General features: G+C 44.7%; 1 protein-coding gene across 1 annotated transcript in view; it reads left to right on the top strand.

The window, feature by feature from the left end:
* Kcnk10 (potassium two pore domain channel subfamily K member 10) overlaps positions 1-7,574 on the top strand; it is a 135,687-nt gene extending 128,113 nt beyond the window's left edge. The window contains exon 7 of the mRNA XM_005343428.2: positions 1,684-7,574. Coding sequence (XP_005343485.1) covers positions 1,684-2,304 — 621 coding nt within the window. The 3' untranslated portion in view covers positions 2,305-7,574. The remainder of the gene's footprint in view (positions 1-1,683) is intronic.
* Positions 7,575-23,493: the final 15,919 nt, after the last annotated feature.

The raw sequence follows: 23,493 nt of genomic DNA, 5'->3' as shown, positions 1-23,493 counted from the left end.
GAGGGTGGATGGTTGCTGCAGGAAGAACACAGTTGTCTGTGTTAGCAGACACATGGGAGGCTCTGTGGACTTGTAGGGAGCCTGGGGAAGCTGGCCTGTCCTCCATGTAAAAGTCACTGAACAGTGGCCAGCCATAGGGCCATATTTCCCATGTCCCACCATGGTCAAATTCTCAGATTTTATTCCTGATACCTACAGTCTTCACACCTAGATTATTATATGAAACTCTGCACCACTGCTTCTTAACCTTTCTAATGCTGCAACCCTTTAATACAGTTCCTCATGTTGTGGTGACCCCCAACCATAAAATTATTTTATTGCTACTTCATAACTGTAATTTTTCTACTGTTACGAACTGCAATGTAAATATATGATATGCAGGATATCTGATCTGTGACCCCTGGTGAAAAGCCTTGTTTGACTCCCCAAAGTTGCAAAGGCAAGAAAAGGAAGACAAGAAGAAAAGACACATTCAAAATGTCATTCCTCTGCGAGGAGAGAAAAATAAGTAGGTGGGAGAGGGAGTTAAAAAGGACACGAGAGGGACAGACACTTCCTTTAATGGTAGCTGCTCAATTTGTTCGGTCTAAAGGGACCTGGGAGACAGCTGCTGAAGGAGCTTTCTCCCTCCCGCAGTTCATAGGCTTATACTGCTCCCAGCTTGTGTAAATGCTGACAGGGCCATTTCCAGGCGGATTCCCCTGATGACTAACTGACCCACTGAATATTGATTTAAAAAAAAAGAAGGGCGACACCCATGCAGACTTTGCTAGATAGGGAACCTCTAGTCATTCACCTGAACAGGGAAGCAGGATGCATATGGGTACCGCATGCCCTGCCGATTAAGCAACCAAGGAATTTGGCAATGAGTCTCCAGCAAAACTTCACTCCCTAAGAAAGCATTTTATGTGGCTTTTGTGAAAAATGCCCTTTTCCTGCATCTTAACCATGGAAATGTGGTTATCAGGCCCCTTGGAGGGGCTTCCTCAGCCAAGACAAGTCCCTTAGCACAGGGTTGTAGTGTGCCTCCAATAGAGGGGGGCTAACTGTCCATCACAGTTTGCCCAGGACATAGGGGACTTTCTAGGGCACGGGATTTTTTCTTTCTCAATACCCCAGAATCAAACCCTGGGGCCTTGCACATGCTAAGCTGGTGCTCTTCCCTAGAGTTCTATCCTCAATGTTCAGAATTCAGGAAGCTGGGACAGGCTGGTCATCTTACCCAGACAGAAGTATTGCAAAGACGGGAAAGGACAGAGATTTGTTGAGCACTGACTTTATGGCCAGGACTGAGTTAGGTGTGGCCTTTAATGTTATGATAGAAATTCTATGAGACAGATTTGTGTAAAAAAATGGGGCCTTACAATGAATAGAAAGAGAGAGAGCAAGTGGAACTCAAATCCTGATCTCTCCTCTAGATGTTATCCGCCTCTATTCAGTCATAATTTCCAGGCTCTCCCTACTTCATTGGTCCATCACTAGCCAGTCTAACATGGGTGACTAACTGGATGGCAGGCAGTACCAGAGAAGACAGACAACGTGTTTTCTCTTTCCTTAGACTATCATTGCTCCGTATCTCCCAGAGACAGCCTCCCTCCTGGGATGCCTGAGGGCTGTGGGATTCTGAGACGCATGAAGCTGGAGGGATTTCTTAGTTTGTTCTTGCTCCTCTGTCTTGTCCAGGTGGGTGAGATCAAAGCCCATGCAGCCGAGTGGAAAGCTAATGTCACCGCCGAGTTCCGGGAGACCAGAAGGCGACTCAGCGTTGAGATCCATGACAAGCTGCAGCGAGCAGCCACCATCCGCAGTATGGAGCGCAGGAGGCTGGGCTTGGATCAGAGGGCCCACTCTCTGGACATGCTATCCCCAGAGAAGCGTTCTGTCTTTGCAGCCCTGGATACAGGACGTTTCAAGGCTTCATCCCAGGAAAGCATCAACAACCGACCCAACAACCTGCGCCTTAAGGGGTCAGAACAGCTCAACAAGCATGGGCAAGGCGCTTCTGAGGACAACATCATCAACAAGTTTGGGTCCACCTCCAAACTCACCAAGAGGAAAAACAAAGATCTCAAAAAGACCTTACCAGAGGATGTTCAGAAAATCTATAAGACCTTTCGGAATTACTCTCTGGATGAAGAGAAAAAAGAGGAGGAGACAGAAAAGATGTGTAACTCAGACAACTCCAGCACAGCCATGCTGACGGAGTGTATACAGCAGCAAGCTGAGATGGAGAATGGAATAGTACCCACAGACACCAAAGACCAGGGGCTGGAGAACAACTCATTACTTCAAGACAGAGAGTAAATGATAAAGACACTGGAGTTGGACTAAGTGTTGTCTTGTTTTTGTTGTTTTGTTTTCGTTTTTTTTTTTCCTTTTTAAAATATTCACACTGAGACACGTGCCTTAAATAGACTTGTTAGTCCAAAATTACATAACATTGAAGAATATATTTCACTGTGCCATACACAACTGAAAGCTTGCTCTGCCAAAAGGAATCAGATAAGAGCTTCATTTCAGATGGTGGCAGCAGGACACAGAGGGAGCTTTTGCACACGTAGCAGGTGTCGCCTGTCCCCGTGAGGGGAGCTCCAGTGGCAGGCTATAGCCCTCACACGGTGCCACTCTGGCGTGGTACGTAGACAAGGGCAGCTATTCCTTCGACTAGCCTCTGAGAGGACAGGCTTGTCTTGTGGACGGAGTCTCCATTCCTCAACGTTCCTTTAGTGATAGGTTACACACCAAGGGGACAGCTGTTCGCAGGTGGCCCTGTCACTCTAACTAGGGTTCGAGTGAACATTTTTGGCATGTCCTCAGCTTGAGTTTTGACAGGCCACGGCACAGAACTCCTACTCCAGACCAATGTCCTTGGGACCCAAGGGTACCTGGAGTTTGTTGGAAGCTGATCAGAGCACATGTTTAATAAAGGTGCAATTGCTTTTCTCATTAAAAAAAAAAATATCACAGACTCCTCCCACTGTGGCAATCTCCTTAACCAATGGGAGAACCCTACTGAACTTCGTCCTTTTCACTGGATAGGTAGTTCAGGCAGGCTTGCAAGCATTGGTTAAAGCGCCACCTCAGCCACTGCCTGGTGGGAAGGCAGATGTTGCATTTTCTTCAGCGGGTGTGAAGATGAAAATAGCTGATTTTGGATCATCCGTACTCACTTTTCTAAGGGAACACTTTCATTCTAACTTCTTTTGATAGGCGGGAGGAAATACCAAAATTATTGCCTTTTGCATGATGCCAGTGGCTTGCTGCTCTGTCTAGCTGATCCTAATTTTTTTTAAAATAAAAGTAAAAATAGACATCTTGTGTTTGTGAGACACATCAAGAAGGACCCTGGCATCTTTTCATCTCAGGGCTTTTTGTCCTTTTGGGTGTCTTAGAGTAGACATAGCTATGAGACTCAATCTATTTCCATACAAGAGGAAAATGAATCTCTCACCCAATCCTTGTGTATTAAGACTGAAATGGTTTAAGTTGTTTGCAGCTTAAGTGCCATTAATACCATCTAAAAATAATACTGAAAAGGAGTATTGAAAAGAGTCCACTTCATTCTTGCATTTCACCATGTCTTTATCAATTTCATTGTATGCCTTCCTTTCTTTATGCCTTTATTATGGGGGCATAACCCTTCCTTGTTGGTTCATCTCACACCTGCTACTCACTCAAGTGGTATCTCCCCTGTCATTGTCTCTAGGCAAACAATGATCAACATGCACTAGCTACGCTTGCTTATCAGGTTACAATGTTCAGAGAAGGAACATTGTCGGAAAGGTCCACTTGCAGGTTGTGGGAGGATGATTTTCAAAAGATTTTTTATCGGGAAGGGGAAATTCATAGTAGGCTTTTTCTCTCACATGTGTGTGTTTCAGCTTTAACCAGATTTGGTTGGTGTGTTGGTTCAGCTAGCTAGTGTTCTGGAACCCTGCATCTAAACATTGGATTCTGTAATATGAGGAAGTTGCTGGCTAGGGGTCTTCTAGACTCAGTACCATCTTTGGGGGTTTCATGTAATTTTCTGTAACTAAGTTCACAGAGCGTATTTAACAAAAGCTCAGAGCACAAGTGGAGACTTCCAGAAACCATCTGTCATTTCTGAGGGGAAATTTATGCCCATGGCCTCCGTGACCACTGGTACCATGGGAGACCCATCACCCCTGCCTGTCTCTCTGACATGCACTGCTTACAGCTGTCCCCTTCTTGGAACCCAGAAGCCCCTGTTTCCCAGATCCCAACCCTTTAGGATCTTGTTAGAGAGCTGAGAAGTGAAATGAGAGTCACTATGGTGAGGTCTTTTCTGCCAAGGGTTTGTCTGGACTAACTTCTTCATAGGAACAGAACGTTGGCTCACTGATACAGGAGTGGATGCAGGGCCGCTACAACTGGCTCATTGTGCTAAAGAACAGATAGACAAGTGGCATTTCTCTTATTCTGACAAGTTTCCCAATGAAACTGTATGTGGATCTCATTCATTTAGGTTTCCACTGTATGGCACCTTGCTATGTCTTTATGGTTGTATTAAAACTGCAGGCACTGGATCTGTATCCGGTAAAGGAGCTTCCCTGTTGTTTGCACAAAGGAGCTTCCCTGTTGTTTGCACAGTGCCTTTCATGGGATTGGCACTGAATGGTACGTTTTATGGCACTCACTGAAACCTCGCCACAGCATGTGGGAAGCATTTACACATCCTTTGTAGAGATGAGGATACAGAGACTCAGGGAGGCGAAGGAGCTTACCCGCAGTACACAGCAAGAGGGCCTTGGAGTCTGTTTGCAGTTTTGCTGCAGTGTCCACTTCCTGCACCTTTGAGAAAGAGCGCATGCATGTGTGTGGTTGTGTGTGTCCCAAGTGTGAGCACACACACATCTTACAAGTTTCATGAGCACAGCTGACAGGGAGGAGGAGAAGACAGGCATTTTTATCCCTATGAGGGCATGACGTTTTGGCTTAATCCTGGCCTTTAAGGTTGCCCTCGAAGACACATGTATGCTCTTGGCTTGGGGATGCCATAGACAGCACCTTTTCTGTGCCACTGGAAATGCCCCTCAAAAGCACTCCTTTGCACTTTACTTGATTTTCACACAGAAACTCTTTCATACAGCAGGAATTAGACAGCTCAGAGGTCTTAGATACATGAGTGACCAAATGGAACAGGTGTGTGAGTTGGTGTGTGCATAGATGTATTCACAAGAATCAAACCACAGTAATACTGAGAACCAAGCATGACCTTGGACTGAGAGTGTATAACCCCTTCCCTGAGTGTTGGATGCAGGTTTGAAATGATGTCACAGAAGACCCTCTATGAAGATAGTGTATGTGGGCAAGGTGTTCCAAAAACTATGAAGTACTCTCCAAAGGAGAGGCTGAAGAATGAGAGATGTAATTTCTCTTTGTGTATACATGCTAAGCCTGTAGTTATCGGTTGTTTGGATGTTACCCCTGTAAAGATGGAGGCAAATAACATACAGAACATACGTGATAAGACAGCTGCTATGTGTTCTATACATATAGCCCAGGCTCTCCCCTTTCCATCAGTACCCTCTGCCTATCTTAAGCCCAGAATAAATGTATGGATGTTACATTTGGGAAGGGCACATGTTTGTTGTCTTCAGCGGGACATTTTGTGCTTTATTTGGCAGCTGGGTACAGAACTGTCCTCTCTTCTGGAGGCTTACTGGAAACTGCCCAAAGGACAGTTTCGAGAGGCTATGTTCCATATCCAGTCCAAACTCAGTAGTGATTCACTCTGGCAGTCTGTCGGTTTGGGTATAAGGCCGTGCAGTGTGTATGTGTGTGGTGTGTGTGGTGTGAAAGGGATCACTGGCCTATAATTCAGGTATCTAGGATGACTGTGCTCCGCCACATTTCCGCCTATGCTCATGGGCACACTGCTTCCCCGTACCTCAACTGCACACCAGCGGAACTGAGCACAGGTTATGACCAACCTTTTTTCCAGTTGTGTAGTGTGCTGAGAGAATATTTCCCAACCCATGAGTTAAGTTTAATGAGAAAATTATTAAGTTGGATCTCTGAATATTAATGGCCCCACTCGTATCCTTGGTGTTTGTTTTTTTGCATGGTCGATGGAGACCAGATGTATTTGAGGGATTGGTGTCCAAATTAGGGTCACATCCCATATAGGCTCTCCCCACTGACCTAGTAGGCACATCTTCACCCGAAAGCTCACAGGATGCAGGAATTTTGGGGGTGGGGTGGGTTAGGGGCAGGGCAATGGTGTTAAAACTAGTCAAAGAATTGTAAGCCTTTGCTATTTGCATTCAGTTCTATTAAAGGCTCCCTTTGATTGAGATGTCAATTCATGTCCTTCTTTCCTCCTTCCAGTACACAAAGGCACACGTGCAAGTAGGAAATGACTTTTTGGCTTCCATGGGAATAACTTCACGTGGAAAGTTCTAGTTGTACAAAATAGTAAACAACTCCTGCCCCTCTTCCGAGGTGTCATTTCCTGGGCAAGCCAAGCTGCATATTGATTTGTACGCTTGGTTTGAGGGAACTCGTGAAAAAGTGTGCCAGGGTTCTGACGGAGGGAGTTGTGGCTCCCTGGACTGGGGACGAACGTTAACTATCCAGTGTGCAGAATGGTTTCAGCATTAGAGCGAAGACACAAAAGGGCGTGAAGTAAAACAAACTTGCAGAGCCTCTCTGTAAAAGAAAATGAGTCCCGCCGCCCTCTGCAGTGTGGTCCTCGGCGTTTTGCCAATGCTCCATCTCTGGCAGTCTTTCTCACTGTTAGGATACAGCTGTGTGCTTAGACAGAGGCTGAGGGGATATGGGAAGCCTCTCCTCGTTAATGACGACCCCAAGAAGACTCGCAATGTCACTTTCATTTAGCATTGCGGGTGCTGTTGAGTCTGCATATGCTGCCGCAGTGGCAAAGCTCTGATAGAATCCTACACTGTGCCCCTGTGCAGGAGCCACGCCACGTCTCCTCACCCTTTCCAGGCTCCGCGTGCTTCTTGGTTCTCTCATGTTTGTAGAGCACACAACACCAGCTTAGTGGTATAGAGGAGGAGAGGTGTTTCTGACCTCCTGGGTGGGATTTTCATTTTCACAGGTGCCTGAGTTGGGGACCCCCTTATGTTCTTTTTCCTTAAGTGAAAACAGTTTCCTATGTGTTCAAAAGAAGCCCCTTTGAGAAGACTTCCAGTCCATTAACTCAGTAGGCTTGCGCTACAGAGGCTGCTGCACAGTCTTGGCCCTGTGGCTAGTGCTCTGGCTGGAAGAGGGAAGCTGCAGGCATGCCTAGAAGTGATCTGCAAGTCACCATGTATGCGAACCTTTGTTCCTTTTCTGTCCCCGAGCTGCAGGAACCCAGTGATGGCAGATGATAAACCCAAGTGTGGAGATGTTTTGCTTATTTTTCTCTTTGTAGGATTTCATGGTGCTTATTTTTAATAATGTGTGGGGGGGCACTTCAAACTGTTCTTAGGAGGAGAGGTGGAAACCTGCTTGTAACATTTCGATAAGCTGTGCTGCTATTGTCCTTATTTGATGATGTAATATTTTTTTTTCCAATGATGGAGAACATTGCAACAAAGACCTTCTGGAAGATCCAGTCTAACGTCTGTCCTGTTTTCCTTTCTTTTATGGGATGTGTGTGGTTCATAAGGTGGGATTGGGCACGCTGCTCAGGACCACAGGATAGGCTCCTTCCGTCTGATGAAGTCGCCACTCACTCATCCGTGTATTGCACGGTCTTCATGAGTACAGCTGACCAGGGACAGTCCTGGTTCATGTTTTTATTGTCTGCTTGGGCCTGTCACAGCATGAAACACATGCTAGCAGTTCACAAAGATTGTTTGAAAACAGCACAAATAGTTCAGTGGATCTCCTTGATCTTTGAGATAAAATCAAAGAATAAGGTCTACCAGGCTCTGCTCTAAGTCATGACTTAAACTTAATCTCTTCTGTCTCCATTTTGAATGACTTTCGAGCTCTTTTAGTCTATGTATTTATACCTGGGGTCCTTCCAGGAGTCAAATTTTCTTGTGTCCCATTCCAACTTGAGTTCTTTGGAGCAAAGTAGCAGAGCTATCCCTAAGAAGTCCTTTCTTGACTCTTTCTTCAACCCTTGAGCAAGTTTCCTGCCTTCAGCCCAGCTTGACCTTTCTTCAACCATGTCGCTTGCTGGACTGGATTTGCACTGACTCTCCCCTTGCATGTTTTAGAGGAGAAGCTCTTTGGGCAGGGACTGTGTTGACCATTCCTGTCCTCTGCACTGAACAAGATACTGAATGCAGGACAGACACAAGCAAGTGGGACAGTTTGAATATGATTGCTGCAAGCCTGATGGCTCAAGTCCTTTCACCTCTAACTCCTTGGTATCATCTTAGGAAACCTCAATCAAATCAAGTTTACTTATAAAGAAATGAGTTTTTTTTCACAGCCTCAAAAAACAAAAACATAATTCCAAAATTTTAATCGCAAGTAGCAGTTGAAAACATTAGACTGGTAGGGTGACTTTCCCAAAGGGCAGCTCTCATTTAGACCACGGGATACTGGCAGTGCCCATTTCAAAGCCAGTATCACTATAAAAAGAACTGGGAGTTATATGTAGTCAGGGAATAAGAGATTATGCTCCCCGGGGATATCTGCTACCCCTGGTCATTCCTGTGCTTGAAGTCCTTGTTCTTCTCAACCTTCCCATCCCTGTTAACCTGGCTGCATTGTTAGAATCCACATTAAGATTCTACTCCAAGGTAGCCACTCTCAAAATACGCTGGAGGGACCCTTGCTGACTTTGAGAAGCTTTCAGGGGCTCCATGAGGTCTGAACCATTTCCAGCATACTACAAAGACCATATTTGCCTTTGTTGTTGTTCTCATTTTTCTCCCCCACAACTGAGTCTTAACACACAGGCAAGGGAATCTGATACCTTCTGATGAGAATCATTTTTTTTCCAAAATGACAGCAAATGTGCCTGCATTTCTTAGAGTATAAAAGGTACCACGTGTAGTAATTCTATTAAAAAGGGTTTCCTGCTTGCCCTCATAGTAAGGATCACAGCTGTGGCCACAGAACTGTTCTTCCAGACTTTCCCAGTTGCTCCTGAGAGAAACGCAAGGTTGTTTCTTGGCCCCTGTGTAACTAGTTGAGGCATTTTCTAGTTAATAATGTGTTGGTGGGCACTTCATATTGTTCTTAGGAGAAGTGGGAATTTTCTTGTAACCAATAAACTGTTTATTGAAGCTCTTTAGATGCTTCTTTAGGGACTCCTAAAGGACATTAGATAGTCTTCTGGTGATGCCATGGTCACATCAGCCTCCTGTTCTTTTTTTCCCCATATAGTGACCTTCCCTGGTTTTCAAGGAGGTTGTCTGGGACACAGGGGTGAGTTAAAAACATGTATGCCATAAATCACAACATTGAGCAAAAGGAACCTGCAGAGTCCCAGCAGAAGAGAGCTCTGACTTGGCTGAATTGGAGGTAGGATGCCTCCAGTCTGGTGCAAAGGGCAATAGGACAGGCAAATAGAAACTCTGGAGAATTTCTGGAATCAGAATACTGACCACTGTGACAGGACTGCCCTGGTTACATTTATGAACTTGCATCAACCAAGGGAGTCAAAACCGTGCAAAATGTTTGCAACAGAAACACTAATTTAAAAATGCTAGCGCACATCTGAGTGTGTGCTGTTCAGAATCTTTTGAAGTTGGAAAGGCCGACAAGTCCCCACACTTTCAGTGCCTTTGTTTGAAATGCTCCAAATGTCTGTCATTTCAATTGTTTCTCTTCTTACATACCAAAAGGCACCCAAAGTTCGCTCACTTAGAAACAAAAAGCACATTTTCTCACACAATCAATGGAATAGTCATGCTTATGACTGAATGAGTTTGGAAGACCATCTCCCATTATTTGGGGTCATTTTGGATATGTAAGAATCTTCCTTCACTTGTGCTGAAATTACAGACGTTTCCAGTATAGCTGCCAGCGTCTTTATCAATTGCCCACATCAATAGAGTATTTGAATTATTCGCCAGAGCTTTAGGCAGGACTTTTGAAATCCGTGAACTCACATCATGATGGAGAACTTTGGAGACTGCTGACCTCCAACGTCAACCATAACTGGAGCAGAAACATGACAGCACATGGTGCCAGCATAACTTACAACTGTACATTTATTTTCCTTCTCATTTTTGAGATTATAATTATATCTTCCCTCCTTCTAAACTCTCTCATATACCCCTCCTCACTCTCTCCCAAGTCGTGGTTCTTTTTGGCATTGATTGTTATTACATTTCAACTTTTTATATAGAGCATTCGCTTATGCCTTAATATCTTGCTCTTCCTTCTTAAAAAAAATTAAGGACACAGAAGGAAGAAAATAATGAGCCACTCCTATTTCCAAAAGTGGATATGAATCCAGAGCAGTTTCTCTGCTTATTGACCAAAGGGGCAGGAAGAGAACTGACTAGCGAAAAGCAGTGGTGACTGGCTAAAGATGCAGGAGCTATCTGATCTTTGGACATTTATGGAGCCCTATTCTGTATTAGGCCTTGAGGTGGGGGGGACAGGGCCATTTTAGCCACATAATGACACTTCAAGTTCTCACCTGGTAGAGTTGAGCCACCCTGTGCCGTGTGTTCTCTGGAGGGAAGAGGAAGGAAGGAAGACGGGATGTGATTCTGCTCAAAGGTAAACAGAATGAGCAAGCCAATGACTGGAATGAAGAGAGTCCCCTGCTTAGAGTGCACCAAAGCAGGCTCCCCAGAAGAGGTAGGGGCAGGACCTATTAGGGAGCAGGGAGTTGAATAGCTCCAACACCGTGTAATTAAAAAAAATTACATAGTGTATCTGTGCTGAAAATACTGTGAATGTATTCTCTATTGCTACAAGACATTTCCTGTGGCGGTCGTGGCGGCGGTGGCGGTGGTGGAGGTGGAGGTGGCGGGCTTTCAAATGACTGAAAATGTATCACAGATGCTAAGCCAAAGTGAAACGCAAACAGAAGATCAGCACTACTGGCAATGGATTCCAACAGGAATTCTAACTCCTTCTGAAAGCAAATGTGATTGACTAACACACAAAAACATTAGTGTTTCTCCTCTCTGCCCTCCCACCCCCATGCCCTTCTTCTGCCTCCAGCTACGCAGATACCATGGTCTGCTTTCATTTCCTCAAGAAAGGAACATGGTGGCTGGAGTCATCCTGACTCTTTATGCCAGACATACAGAGGAGTTTTGGAACACAGCTCTGGGAGAAGCAGACTTCTCCTTAGGTTGGAGGACAGGGCACAGAATTTGGACCTACTCTTTGCTCAGTACCACAAAGCAAGAGGATGCATCATTGCCGATGGCAACAAGGGTCAGGGCCATGCTGCTGAGCGGAGAGCTGGGATCCCAGCCCGAAATGGCTGCCTGTGCATACACCGTCTCCCATCGTGGTACAAAGCTCATTCTGAGAGACACAGGTGTGATTTACAGAAGGGGCTTTTCCACTTCTTGCACACATACACAGACTTTTCCACTTTCTCTTTTCTGCTCTAAATTATATCTATCTGCATCATAGTGTTTCTGAGGCAGAAGCAGGAGAGGGTTGGCATGCTGGACACTATGAATATGAGCATCAACCATTTCAGTAGCTAAAAACCTTTCTTCAAAGAAGAGGCAGAATAGGCAGTTTTGTGTAACTGGGCACCAAGAACATCCACAATAAACTCTGTCTTACACCTTTCTGCCTTAGTGGGTAGTTGTGAGGATACAGAGGAAAGTGTACTTCCCAGAGACTGATCAGAGTTTGTCTCCTCCTGGGAGATGGGGGAGAAATTGAGGATTGCCCTGATGGGAAAGGGGACCCAGTCAGATGCATGACCAAACCAGGCTGAAATGCCTGACTTCAGGCCCAGTAGGACTGGCTATTCTCTGAGAGCCAGATACCTACCAGTTTCTACTCCCGTGCAAGCTGCCTCCTCTTGTTCACCTCTGCAGAAACTGGAGAGCCAGTAGGGCCAACTTCCTGTCTATATGTGGGAAGGAGTTAGCTCTTTGGAAGTCACAAAATTTTGATTGCACAATTTGAATGAGCCTGGTAGTATTACACAGCATAAAACCTTTTTTTCCTTAAATTTACTTTTTTCTTTCGTTCCCCCCCTCCACAGTCTACTTCCTGTGTCTACCTACTGATCCTAACTCAAGCAAGAGAAATAGACACAAATGGGAGGAAAGCAGAAATAGTCTAAAATAATTCTGCCTCTTTATTCTCTTGGATGCCTGGATCTTTGAGGGAATCCTAACAGCATAAAAGTAAAATGAGAACATGATATGGGATACAGGCAAAACATCTAAAAAAAAATAAGACAATGGAATCCAGGCATACTTGGGGACAAAAAAATTCTCTTAGCTTGGGCAGATAAAAATAAGGAAAAAGGTAGGGGCAATCCAGAGGAGAGAGGCCCACAGGGCATTAGATCAGAGGACACCCAGGTAGGGGCATGAACTCTGAAAAGGGTAAAAGCAAGACTCCCTGGATAGCAAGCTAAAGGGATAAGAATATGGCTTACTTTGCTCCAAGCCAGGCACAGAACAGGCATTATCAGAAAATGCCCCTAAGCCTAGGGAGGGCCAGGTTCTCAGCAATTAAGACATTTAGGAAAGATGACTTCAGAAACAATCTAAAGCAGAGGTTCTTAACCTGTGGGTCTCAACACCCCGTGGGCAACCTACCCTTTCACAGGGTTCGCCTAAGACCACCAGAAAACACATGGTCTTAGGAACTGAGACACCAGCTGCGTCTGCCCAGACGCAGTTACACCCATATACGAGTACCCGGTGTGATGACATCATCAGGCCAATCCATCCCATAAACCCTGAACAAATACAGGAGGGTGTGATAGATGCCCTAATGTCCTTAAACAAACATGTCACCTACCACGTTGAAGGTAGCAGTGTTGAAGGTAAAACGAAGCTGCAGGAATGGTAACTACTTGGCAAATGTAAAATCAACTACTACTACAAAAAGACCCAAACCAAACAAAACCAAAACAGACAAGCACCCCCCCCCCACCCCGAAATCTGTATCGTGGGAATTTAATTTGTATGCTGATTGGTCTTCAGCTGTGGTTGATGTGAATACTGCCCCCTTGTGATAGTAACAGATATGTTTAAAAAAACACACAAAAACCAGTAAATGATAAGAAACATTAGTGGACTATTAATTGACCAAACTCTGCTATGTATCAACTTTTTTATTATTAAAGCTATTGTTATATATTATTTTCATTAGAAAACCATCCCATGACAATGGCTTATGTAGAGAGATGTTAAGAAAATACAGTGAGGGTTTTCTTTTTTTTACAGTGTGATTTTACCCCAATCATTACAGTAGAAATCGAGAAACTGTAATGTGTTATTTGTTGTGGCATTCTTTCAATCGAGTCCATGAAGCCGAACAAACTAAAATGCCATTTTGATAGCGAGCCTCTGAGTTTTGCTGGCAAGGACAACTGTTTTAGAAGCAAAGCTGAAGGACTTAAGAAAGCCAGACTTGACGCTGGTATCAAGAACCACGGACAAAACGTAGCAGCCATTGCCTCTTCATATTTAGATTCTAAAGTGAGAAGCTGGCTCTGCGGGGAATCACAGCCAGTTTAAAGGACCCAAAGGGAATTTAGTTGAAGAGATTAAGGTGTGCCTTCAAGGAGAAAAGTGGGCTTAGGCCTGTGACCTTTGTTTTCTTTGTTTGTTCTGCCAGGGCTTCCAGCCACTGTCATTATGCTGTGCTCGCCTAAGGACGTGGCCTCAGCAGCATCAGCCCTTCCCAGGGTCTGAGACAAAACAGCCTATCCTGCAATATTTGAAAACCCATGGGAAGCCTGCTTGACTCTTACTGGAGCATCTTGAAGATTTGAGGCCAGATACCAAAAGTGCTTGACTTCCAAGGCAGCGTAAGGACAGATGCCACAAGCAGCACTAAGTTACATGCTAAACCCAAGAAATATGTCATGCTTGGTATATATGCCACACAAACAGAATCCATCTGTCGGAAGCGAGACACACAGGTGTGTTTGCAGCCACCAAATAGGGAGACCAGTTCAGAGAAATGTCTGGTGACTTTGTCCACATCACAAAGTAGGTCCTTTGCCTATGTACCCACCATGGTGGGGGTTTCACGTATTGTGTTCTGAAGAGAACTGGACGGTAACTGCCAAGTGGAGTACGTGGAGCTGCACTAAGGGTTCAGTTCATGGTGTTGCGGGTCCCCCCCTCAGTTTCTGCATCTTTAAACCTACACTCCTGGATATTTTCTAACAAGAGAGATTCCCCCCAAGACACCAGAAAACAACTAGAAATAAAAAGGAAGTGGCCTCCTAAAAGAATTTTTAAAAGATTCAGATAGAATTTTCAGGGTTAGACTCTCCAAGAGATAGTGTGTATGAATGAAATCCCCAAGTACGTGCGAGGTACAAGCACGCACAGAGTTAATGATCAATATTAAATGCTTATTAATGTCGGGCATTTATATCCTTTTACTCTGGTTATTTTTATTTTCTGTGATAATGTATACCAAGGGGAAAATATGAACACACAGCTAATTGCTTGACCATTACAGACATTTGAAAACCTGTGTAGAAGTTCACTTGACTTTTGTCTGTGAGTCTTTGAAGACTGGAAGCCAGACAAGGAGATAGAAAACAAAGATTTTTTTTAAAAAAACTTTTGTATTAATCTTTCTACAGCAAAGGAAGCTGAAGAGTCTTCTAGCAGCTACTGACTTATCAAACCCATTGAGAGGTTCAAGTTCAACCATCCCTCTGGTGAATACAACCAAACCTCAGTGACCCCTTGCTGAGGGTACGTACTTGATACAGGAAAGGTTAGTGTCTTGCCCAGCATTCCACCCATCACCGGTGATATCAGGACTGGGTAGAAAAATCTAGCCTGTGCTTAGCTCCATTTCTCTCATTCTTCTCATTGGCATTTTTTTCTGCCCAACATCCAAATCACAGCATAGCTAAGGGAACGAGGCCTCTGCTAGCTCCACAGATGCCACCCCTTTGTCCTTAGTGGTAACAGAGGAACCAGAGTGTCCCAGCTTCCCTGCCTTTTATGTCACTTGTATTACTTTTTTTTTTTAATGGATTGAGCAATCTGTCAAGCCATAAATTCAGAAACTACTTTCTTCATCTGGAAGACAGCACCTGCCTGTGGGGAGCTCCAGGTTTGTGATCTTCCAGGATCACAGGCTAAATCTCATTGAATTTTCAGTGAAGCCAGTTGCCGATGCAATGACCAGCGGTGAAGAAAATCTGGGGGTGTTGCCAGTGCAATGATCCCTGATGCAACACACCATGCCCTGCTGCTGCCCTTCAGCTGTCTGTACTGTCACCATGGCAGCCAGGTCACCAAATCCCTGGCTAGTTGCTCGCATGTTGGCTAGTGTGTTGACAGAGGAAATCGTTTCCTGGGTCCTGTCTTTTCAGCAGCAGCTAAGCGCAAAGGTCAGCCCCAGGAGCCTTTTATAAGGAGGGTTCAACCGCACCCCAGGAAAGAGGGCAGCTTCTTATTTTGGGATTCTTTCTGTACTGTGACAGAGATAGGGGAGACTCCTCCCTATCACTGACTCTTCTGGTTCTCCTTTCTTGCATATTCTGCTCCAGCTCTGTGTCCATGACTTTCTTGCATAGTAAGGGCCTGGTCTCAACTCCAGGTTTTCACTGTGTAGGGTCTATTTAAAAGATGCCTTGTCATGTCATGGTCAGTTCTCACTGGAAGAGCTCCTTCCAGTGGGTCTTAACAGAATAAGGGTGCTGTAATAGAGATTTGGAGAACGGGGATTGCATTTTTATTTAGTAAATCACATTGTGATTTGTGTGTGCTTTAGAATTCTCTGGGTGTGAAAATTTTCAGTTTTTTTTTAAAGGTCCATCTCATGAGCCTTGAGGAACTTGGAAAGGGTAGGTAATGGTCATAGATCATACACGCACAAGATAAGGGCTGGGGACCTCACAGAGTGGACCCTCCCATTCTGTATCCTCTTCTTCCATAGAAATGACACTGCTGCCCCACCCCTACCAGACCAGGCAAAGTACCAAGAGGACGACCTATTTCATAGGTTTCCCCCATTGCAAATGAAACCTTTCCCTGCCAGCTATTGGGTAATTACAAGCAAAACATCCGAGTTGATGCTTTGTTGTTCTGCCTCCTCAGCAGGGTCATTTGCCCCCTTTTACTGCCGCCAAGTGCCAGGTCCTTTTCCTCTCGCTGCCTGCTAGGGTACCTCTTTGAGAACCCTGCGTCAGTTGTGGCAGGCTCCTGCTTCTGCTACGACCTTCATCTTTTGGTCTATCTTACATGAATCCTCCATCATTGCTCCTCTTTAACTTCATAGCTCTCAAGAGTTAGCCATTGTTATCAGGCAAGTCTGACAGCAACAGAATTGTACAGTGAAAACCGTAGTGGACTACAGAAGTAGTCTCCTCTAGCACTGGTGCCCTGATCCTCTGTGGGCACAGTCCGGAGAGTCACTCAGCATGACTCTTCCACTCAGCGCTCATCAACGTCTTTGTCACTCACTCTTCTGGGTGGCGGGCCTGGGCAGCTTTCAGTGTTCACACTGGTGGGTCAGCCCTGGAAGCTGGCAGAGGGTTCTGTGGCTGGAACAAGCCAAGGTCAGGGTAGTGCTTATGGCATGGGTCAACAGCACTACCACAAAGGCTGCTTCTGCCCTGCACACCTCCTTGGGTATCCTACCAGGTGCTACAGAGCCCAGTACACACAGACCTTGAAATAGCCATTTCATCATTTGGTTTTTCTAACTGTTCATGCTCACTTTTGGTTTTCACAGAGTGGACAGTGGAAGAATCCAAGAGAGGGATCTCCAAGTCTGGCCAGGCAAGTCTGGAGGAGGGCAAATGGCAGTTAGGATCCTTTTCAGTTTTGACCGAGGAAGGATTAGAAAGGGGTGCAGTGATATGGCCTGACTCCACTCACAGACTCCCTGCAGGTTCTCCAAGCTTAACACAAAGACTGACACCTGCCAATAAAGAGGCAGAGGACACTGGGGGTCACTTAATCAAACCTCCTCTGAGCATCCCAAACTGCCTCTGTAGTATAGTATGTAGTATACCAACTGTTGTTTGTACGCTTCTTCCAGGAGTTCCCAGAATAACATTTTCATAAAAAGTCTGTACTTTGGATACCTCCCAGCTAACCCAAGGTCAACCCTGAGGGTTTAGTTTTTTTTTTCCTTCTTGAATGTGTGGCATCGATGTTGCTAGGGTTCCACCAGTGTGAGCTGCTCAGGGGTTAGTGCACCATTAAAGTGGCAACGGAAAATGAATCGGAATGAATAGAAGAGATGAAAGAAAGGGTGTGTACAGGGAGAGAAAGGGCACAGAATGTGCATCTGTCAAGAGGCAGGAGGGGAGCAGTGTCACACAAAGTGGTTTCAAACTTAGTGAGCAGCCTTGTAAAGGATAGCCGGGTTTCAAGCGCCATGAGGGAGAAGGTGACTGATGTCCGTTTACCCAAGAAACATTTATTGAGTGTCTACTGTGTGCCAAGCAGTGTTGCAAAGTGTAGACTCAGAGTGAAGATCAGACACGTTTTTTTCTACCCAGAGGGGCCATGAAAACCGTGGTGTTGATCAAAGTCACAGAATGTGGCCATTGTATGAAGAAGAATGCCTAGGTTTGGGTGAGGGTGTTGCATGCAGAGGAAGAAGTGAGGGGCCATGGATGCACTTGTTTTGGGGGTTGGCAATGGGTGACAGTCCCGGGCACAGCAGTGCTATGAACTAAAGTACAGAGATGCCATGAGTTTGGGTGGCCTCAAGGGACAGTGAGCCAGCTACATGGTGTTACTAGAAAGGAAAGACCAGGATGAACATATGGAAGACGATCAGGCCCTGTGGTCTCCTCAAGTGCAGTGTCAACGAATTCTTCTTGATCATGGGGAAGTACCGAAGGTAGATGAGGCCACATCAAGACTCTGTCTAGGAACACAAACCCAGAACCACCTTGAGGGACAGTACTAAGAGGTGTGCACCTCTAGCCCTGTCAGGAGGAAAGCCATCCGACAAGGTCGAAGGGACCTTATCCATCTGAGACCTCAATTTTCTTATTTAAAACTCTGTCTCAGCGCCTCTTCTTAGAGAGTCGATTCCACAAGAAATCTGAGCTGTTTAGTGGTGGATTTGAGATGAAAACTGTGGTTTGCATTTCAGGTCTAGCTGTATATGTGATTCTTAGTTATACTGGCCCCACTTTCTCCCTTCCCTGTCTCCCATCTCTCCTTCCTTCCCCGTTCCCTCCCTTCTACTCCTCTCACTTCCCCGTTTTTTCTTTCCTGTTGTCCTTCTCTTCCTTCAGCCCTGTTTGTCCCCCTCCCTCATACCCCCTTCTTCTCCTCCTTATAAATCGAAGGTCCATTCTTCAATGTAAAAACAACACAACCCTGTCTCATCAGTCTCAACACGTAGGTCTCTGACCTATGCATCTTCTAGTTTGGGCACAGGAAAGCTTTCCTGCCTCCTTTCATCCTTTAGGAAGAGACCAACCAAATCGATCTCTTTGTCAGATCACTGAGAGCAGAAGAGAAAGGAAAAAAGAATGCAAATATGTCTAAGAATGGGGAGTTAGGGCGGCGCTTCCACTTGGGTTAGAGAGAGACCAGAGCAGTACTGATAATTGGGAGGGAGCTAGAGGCTGAATCTCAAGTCTTCACAACAAAACCTCCACTAGCTTTCATTAGCAGAGGGCAACATCAGCTTAGCCAGCAGTTAGCAATAAACATCCTCAGCTGGAATAGCAATTTCCCTTCTCAGAGTCAACTTCTCACTTCTACCTCTCTCTGGCTTCCAAGTTAGAGGTTTATGTTCTGTTTTTGTCAGGTCTACGCAAGGAGTGAGAAAATTTCCCTGCCTCAGAAGGTATCCAAAGGCACGTCCTATGAGAGCTGGGATGAGCCATAGAGACGACAAACTTCACATCCATCAGACACACTTTTGAAGCGTTCTGTTTGTCCATCCTCAGCGTCAATGCTGAGACCACTGAAGTTTTCAGACATTCTCCAGTTTTAGAGAGGATGTGTCTTTCAGCTATCTGCTTGAGACAGAACCTGCTGCTCATTTTAGTTCTCTCTTTCTCTGTCCTTCCTCTCTGCTTTCCTCCCCCACCCAACCTTTCCATTTTTTCTTTGTTCTATGTCCATAAGGGGCCTCTTTTGTGCTGGCCTAGAGGACAGCCGCCCTAGGACGAGTAGTGACTGTCAGAGTCAGTGCTGGCTGGGTCAGAGTCATGTGAGAGCAATGACGGTTTGAGTCCTGAAGGCCCTAAAGCCCTCTCCAATCTGGGGAGAGGGGGTTGTTATGGTAACCCACCTCTGCCAAAGTTCCATTCAGTTAAACTGTCCCTTAGGCTGCTCCTCACAATCAATCACACATCCTCTGAGACACAGCATCAGATTGTCTTTGCCTGTGTCTGCTGACACCTCATATCTCAAAGCCAATTTTAGATTTCTCCAACTCTCTGTCATTTTTTTTTCTCTGCATGTGGTTTTTATGGGGTTTTCTCCATTTTTCTCTATCTTTCACTGTGACTTTCCTAAGAAATTAGGGTCAAAGGTATCCCAGAGAGACAGGTAGCTTGTTCTTTAACACACATGAGTAGAAAGGAGTTAAAGAGGTTAGAGCAAGTCTAGATTTTCTAGGCATCTCATTGATGGTGAGCAAGGCCTGGAGGGACCCAGGATCGTAGTGGTCACCCAGTGAATCACCAAAAGTCTTGAGAGATTAGAGAGGCACACATGTAAAAACAATGAAGTAGAACGTTAGTTACTATGGCACGGTTTAAAAGGTTTTGTCCCGTTCTTTCACCACAGAGTCCTTTTTTTGAATAAATAATAGGAGATAAATTTGGCAATAAATTTTCATTGTGATTTTATTATTGGCCAGATTAAACTTTATTTTTCTTAATGTAACATTTAAAGAAAATACCTGCCTCTTTAGTTTTTGACTCTCTTAAAGGTAACATTTTTTTGGAGATGTATACACATACGCACACACAGACACACACAGACACACACACACACATTGTATACCCATATCCTTCCTCTGAACCACCCACTGTAGTTCTTGCAAGTCTTTATAATATACTTTAAAAAGCTAAATAGAAGAATAGATTATTTTGGTTGATAGAGAATCAGATTAAGTTTATAGAAAGATCCAAGGAAATAATTGTATGGGGGTTTTATTCGTCTTCTAATTCGCCTCCCTTGAGAACCCATCAAGCCTCAGGAAAATGTATCCAAGCTCCCAGAAATTAGCTATCCACAGCGTTAGGTGTTTATGGCACCAGGATTTCATCATGCAAAATTCTGGCGAAGGGAGGGGTGGAGGCAGAACAAAACCAGTCAAAAGTCACCTAGATATTCCCCATTCATCTCCTTTTTTAAAGTTCAGTAAGATTAGAAAAAAAAGTGAAAGGAAACGTAAAGTTACTTGAAAGAGGCAATACTGAACTAAGCTGAACGCTGTGGTGCCTAGTAAAGAAAAAAAAACTGGGTATAGAAGAAATATTACTCCAGGCTTTTTTTTGTTTATTGTATCTTGTGGCAATTTTATCTTCATCTCCATTGTATTCCTAAGATTATCAGATGTCTTAATGTCCCCTCTCCTTACTTCTTACCAGGATCTCAAATTTATTTCTCTGTTGTCTCAGGAGAACTGAGTTTGAAGAAAGCTGGTTTGATTTTGAATCTTCTTTTTTTTTTTTTTTTGATTTTGGTACTTACTAGCTTTGTGACTTGGATAAAATGAGCATTGACTGGGTATGTCTTCCCTCTTCTGTAAAATGAGAATAACCCGCACCACACAAGATGTGACGTAAAACCAGGCTACTAAAAATGCCAAGTAGCACTTATTAAAAACCACTTCCCTCCCTCAAAAGAGCTGGAAACTATTTTTTTAAATGTACATAACTGAATTCTTCAAAAGTGTACCTTCAATACTACACATTCCTGAGTTTATACAGACTTTTTCCTCTTTCATTTTCAGTCTTTTATTATTTTTTACATATATCTTATTTTTTCCTCTGATAAATTTTTTTATTACTTATAAATGATAGGAATCAAAATTTCCACTTCCTCCCCTCCTCTCACTTCCCTCCTGCTCCCCACTTACCCTTCCCCCTCTCCCTCCAGTCCTAAGAGAGGGCAGGGTACCCTGCCCTGTGGGAAGTCCAAGGCCCTCCCCGCTCCATCCAGGCTCAGGAAGTTTTGCATCCAAAGAGAATAGGATCCTCAAAAGCCAGTAAGTGCAGTAGAATCAAATCCCAGTGCCATTATTGTTGGCTCCTCAGTCTGCCTAACTTGTGAGTCGCATTCATAGGGTTCAGTTTGATCCCATGCTCATTCAGTCCCAGACCAGCTGGATTTGGTGAGCTCCCATTAGTTCAGACACACTGTCTCAGTGGGTGGACCAACCCCTCGTGGTCCTGACTTCCTTGGTCATATTGTCCCTCCTTCTGCTTTTCAGCTGGACTTGGGAGCTCTATTTTCAGTCTTTTAATCTTGAAACCTTTCCTATAAGAAAGTTCTCAAACTTAGCAAGTTCCTCATTGAGACTTGGAGTTGTGGGAAAGGAAGAATCAGTCTGAGAAGGAGGTACCAGAATTCTTCAGGAGATGGTTCAAAATAGGTATGACTTCTTTGGGATCACAATTTTATACATGAAATACGAAAGTGAGGAAGAGCCTTCTCCTTGAGCATGTAGACTTCAAAGATTTGAATCTTGGGCCTGTCCAAGGAAGAAAGAAAACCAGCAAAGGAGATCTAGGTAAAGTTAATGCAACAGAGATAGGACAGGAAAACACAGAATGGAGTCAGAAGCTGGAAGCCTGGACTAGAAAAGATGAGAAATTTAAGAAAGGACTAGCAGAGTGCATTCTCCAAAGGCAAACATTCAAAGGTATTTGTTAAGCTTGCTTTTGATGTGTAAGAAGCAGCCTGTGCACTCTGCTGGGATATTATCAGTGAAGAAGTGAGACCTTTGGATGGGGCAAGTGGAAGAAGGCCATGAAGAGAGAAGGAGAGCTGATCTGGGTCAGTGAGATGGAGGAATTGCTAGAGAAAGCAGAAGATCAAGGGGACCCCACCCTTACCCTTCCCCATAAGTTTGGTAGGCACCTCGGCACATTTTCAAGCCACACAAAGATAGCTTGATGTGTGGAGTTGAGGCTGCAGGGACAGAGCAAAAGCAGTAGGGATTTGTCAGGGTCTTTGGAGGAGATGGAGAGGAAGGAAGAGCAAAGTATTGCTTGCCTGTTGCTTTCAACACCAGAACAGGCAGTGTACTTCGAAAGAGATGGGATAAGGATGGATGCAAATTTAGATTAATCCATAGGCATAGAGGATCTAGTCTGGTCCCTTTGAGAGCTTCACTTTCCTCTAAGGGTGAGGCCAGTTTCCTGAGGACAGGACTCAGGGATGGGATGATGATTTGGTAGCCACGAGGAGGGTTTGGGACAGCTGTGGTGTGGGATGTGGGAGAAGGTTGCTATGGAATCCTGTGACTCTAGGAGGCAAGAACCTCCTGGCATAGTGGCTTCTCAAGCAGTGCTCATCAGCACAAGGGCAGATGCATAGGAGGGGGAGAATGTTTGGATTGATCCAAGGTTGGTAATAGGCCAGATGGGGCTGGAAGAGAGGGGCTTGCTGCATGGATGGTATAAGGAAGAATAGAAACGGGATTCACTCACCACGGATCCATCCATCCCAGGAAGGGAAGACGCAGAGACAGGAAACTGGTGGGCAGCGAAGGCTGGGGAGATTAGGATCAACAAAGCTGATGCAACAGAAGGTGGCCAAATGAGGTCTTGGGATTTTAACATTTCAAAGATGGTACTGTTTTAGGGAGGGATCAGGCTCCTGGAGTTGACTACTTCAGTCGGTTTTTTATTGAACTTGCTTACTGTTCAACTAACTGTGATTGCATGTCCCTGCATCTCGACGCTGTAAGAAATCCACATTATCAAGGTGTGTTATCAGGAGGATTAAAAAATGGATCCAAAATTGTCCTTTCCCTCCTTTTATTTAAGGATCCTTGTCATGTATCCCTTTGTCCTCTCTTTATTTTCAAGTTTTTCAAAGAGGTCATCCATACAGTTAGAGGGAGCTACCTTCAATAACTTCAATAAATAAGAAAGCAACAGTTCCCTCAAATTTTGTAAATGGCTGCCTATCTGGGCAGGCCCATTTCTTTATTTTATTTTTTGCTTGTGGCTTTGATGATTTGGAGCCAGAAAGATTATCCTTTTTAGAGAGAGCAATCTTCCACACAGGTACCAGAAGTAGGTTTCTAAGCTATCACAGAGGTGCTCTTAGTCTTTCATTGAGCTCCTTATTCTGCCCCTGAATTGAAATACATACCTGGATTCTAAGCTTCTATGCCTCTTTCAGGGAATCTGCTATTTTCTGTAAACAGTGAAGAAAGAGGAACACATATTCTGTTAAAATTTCTTCTTCTTGC

This window comes from Microtus ochrogaster, chromosome 1 (assembly GCF_000317375.1).
Source record: "Microtus ochrogaster isolate Prairie Vole_2 chromosome 1, MicOch1.0, whole genome shotgun sequence".
NCBI classification, from domain to species: Eukaryota; Metazoa; Chordata; class Mammalia; order Rodentia; family Cricetidae; genus Microtus; species Microtus ochrogaster.
Note: the sequence above shows the minus strand (reverse complement) of the source record. Positions and strands in the feature narration are given on the sequence as shown.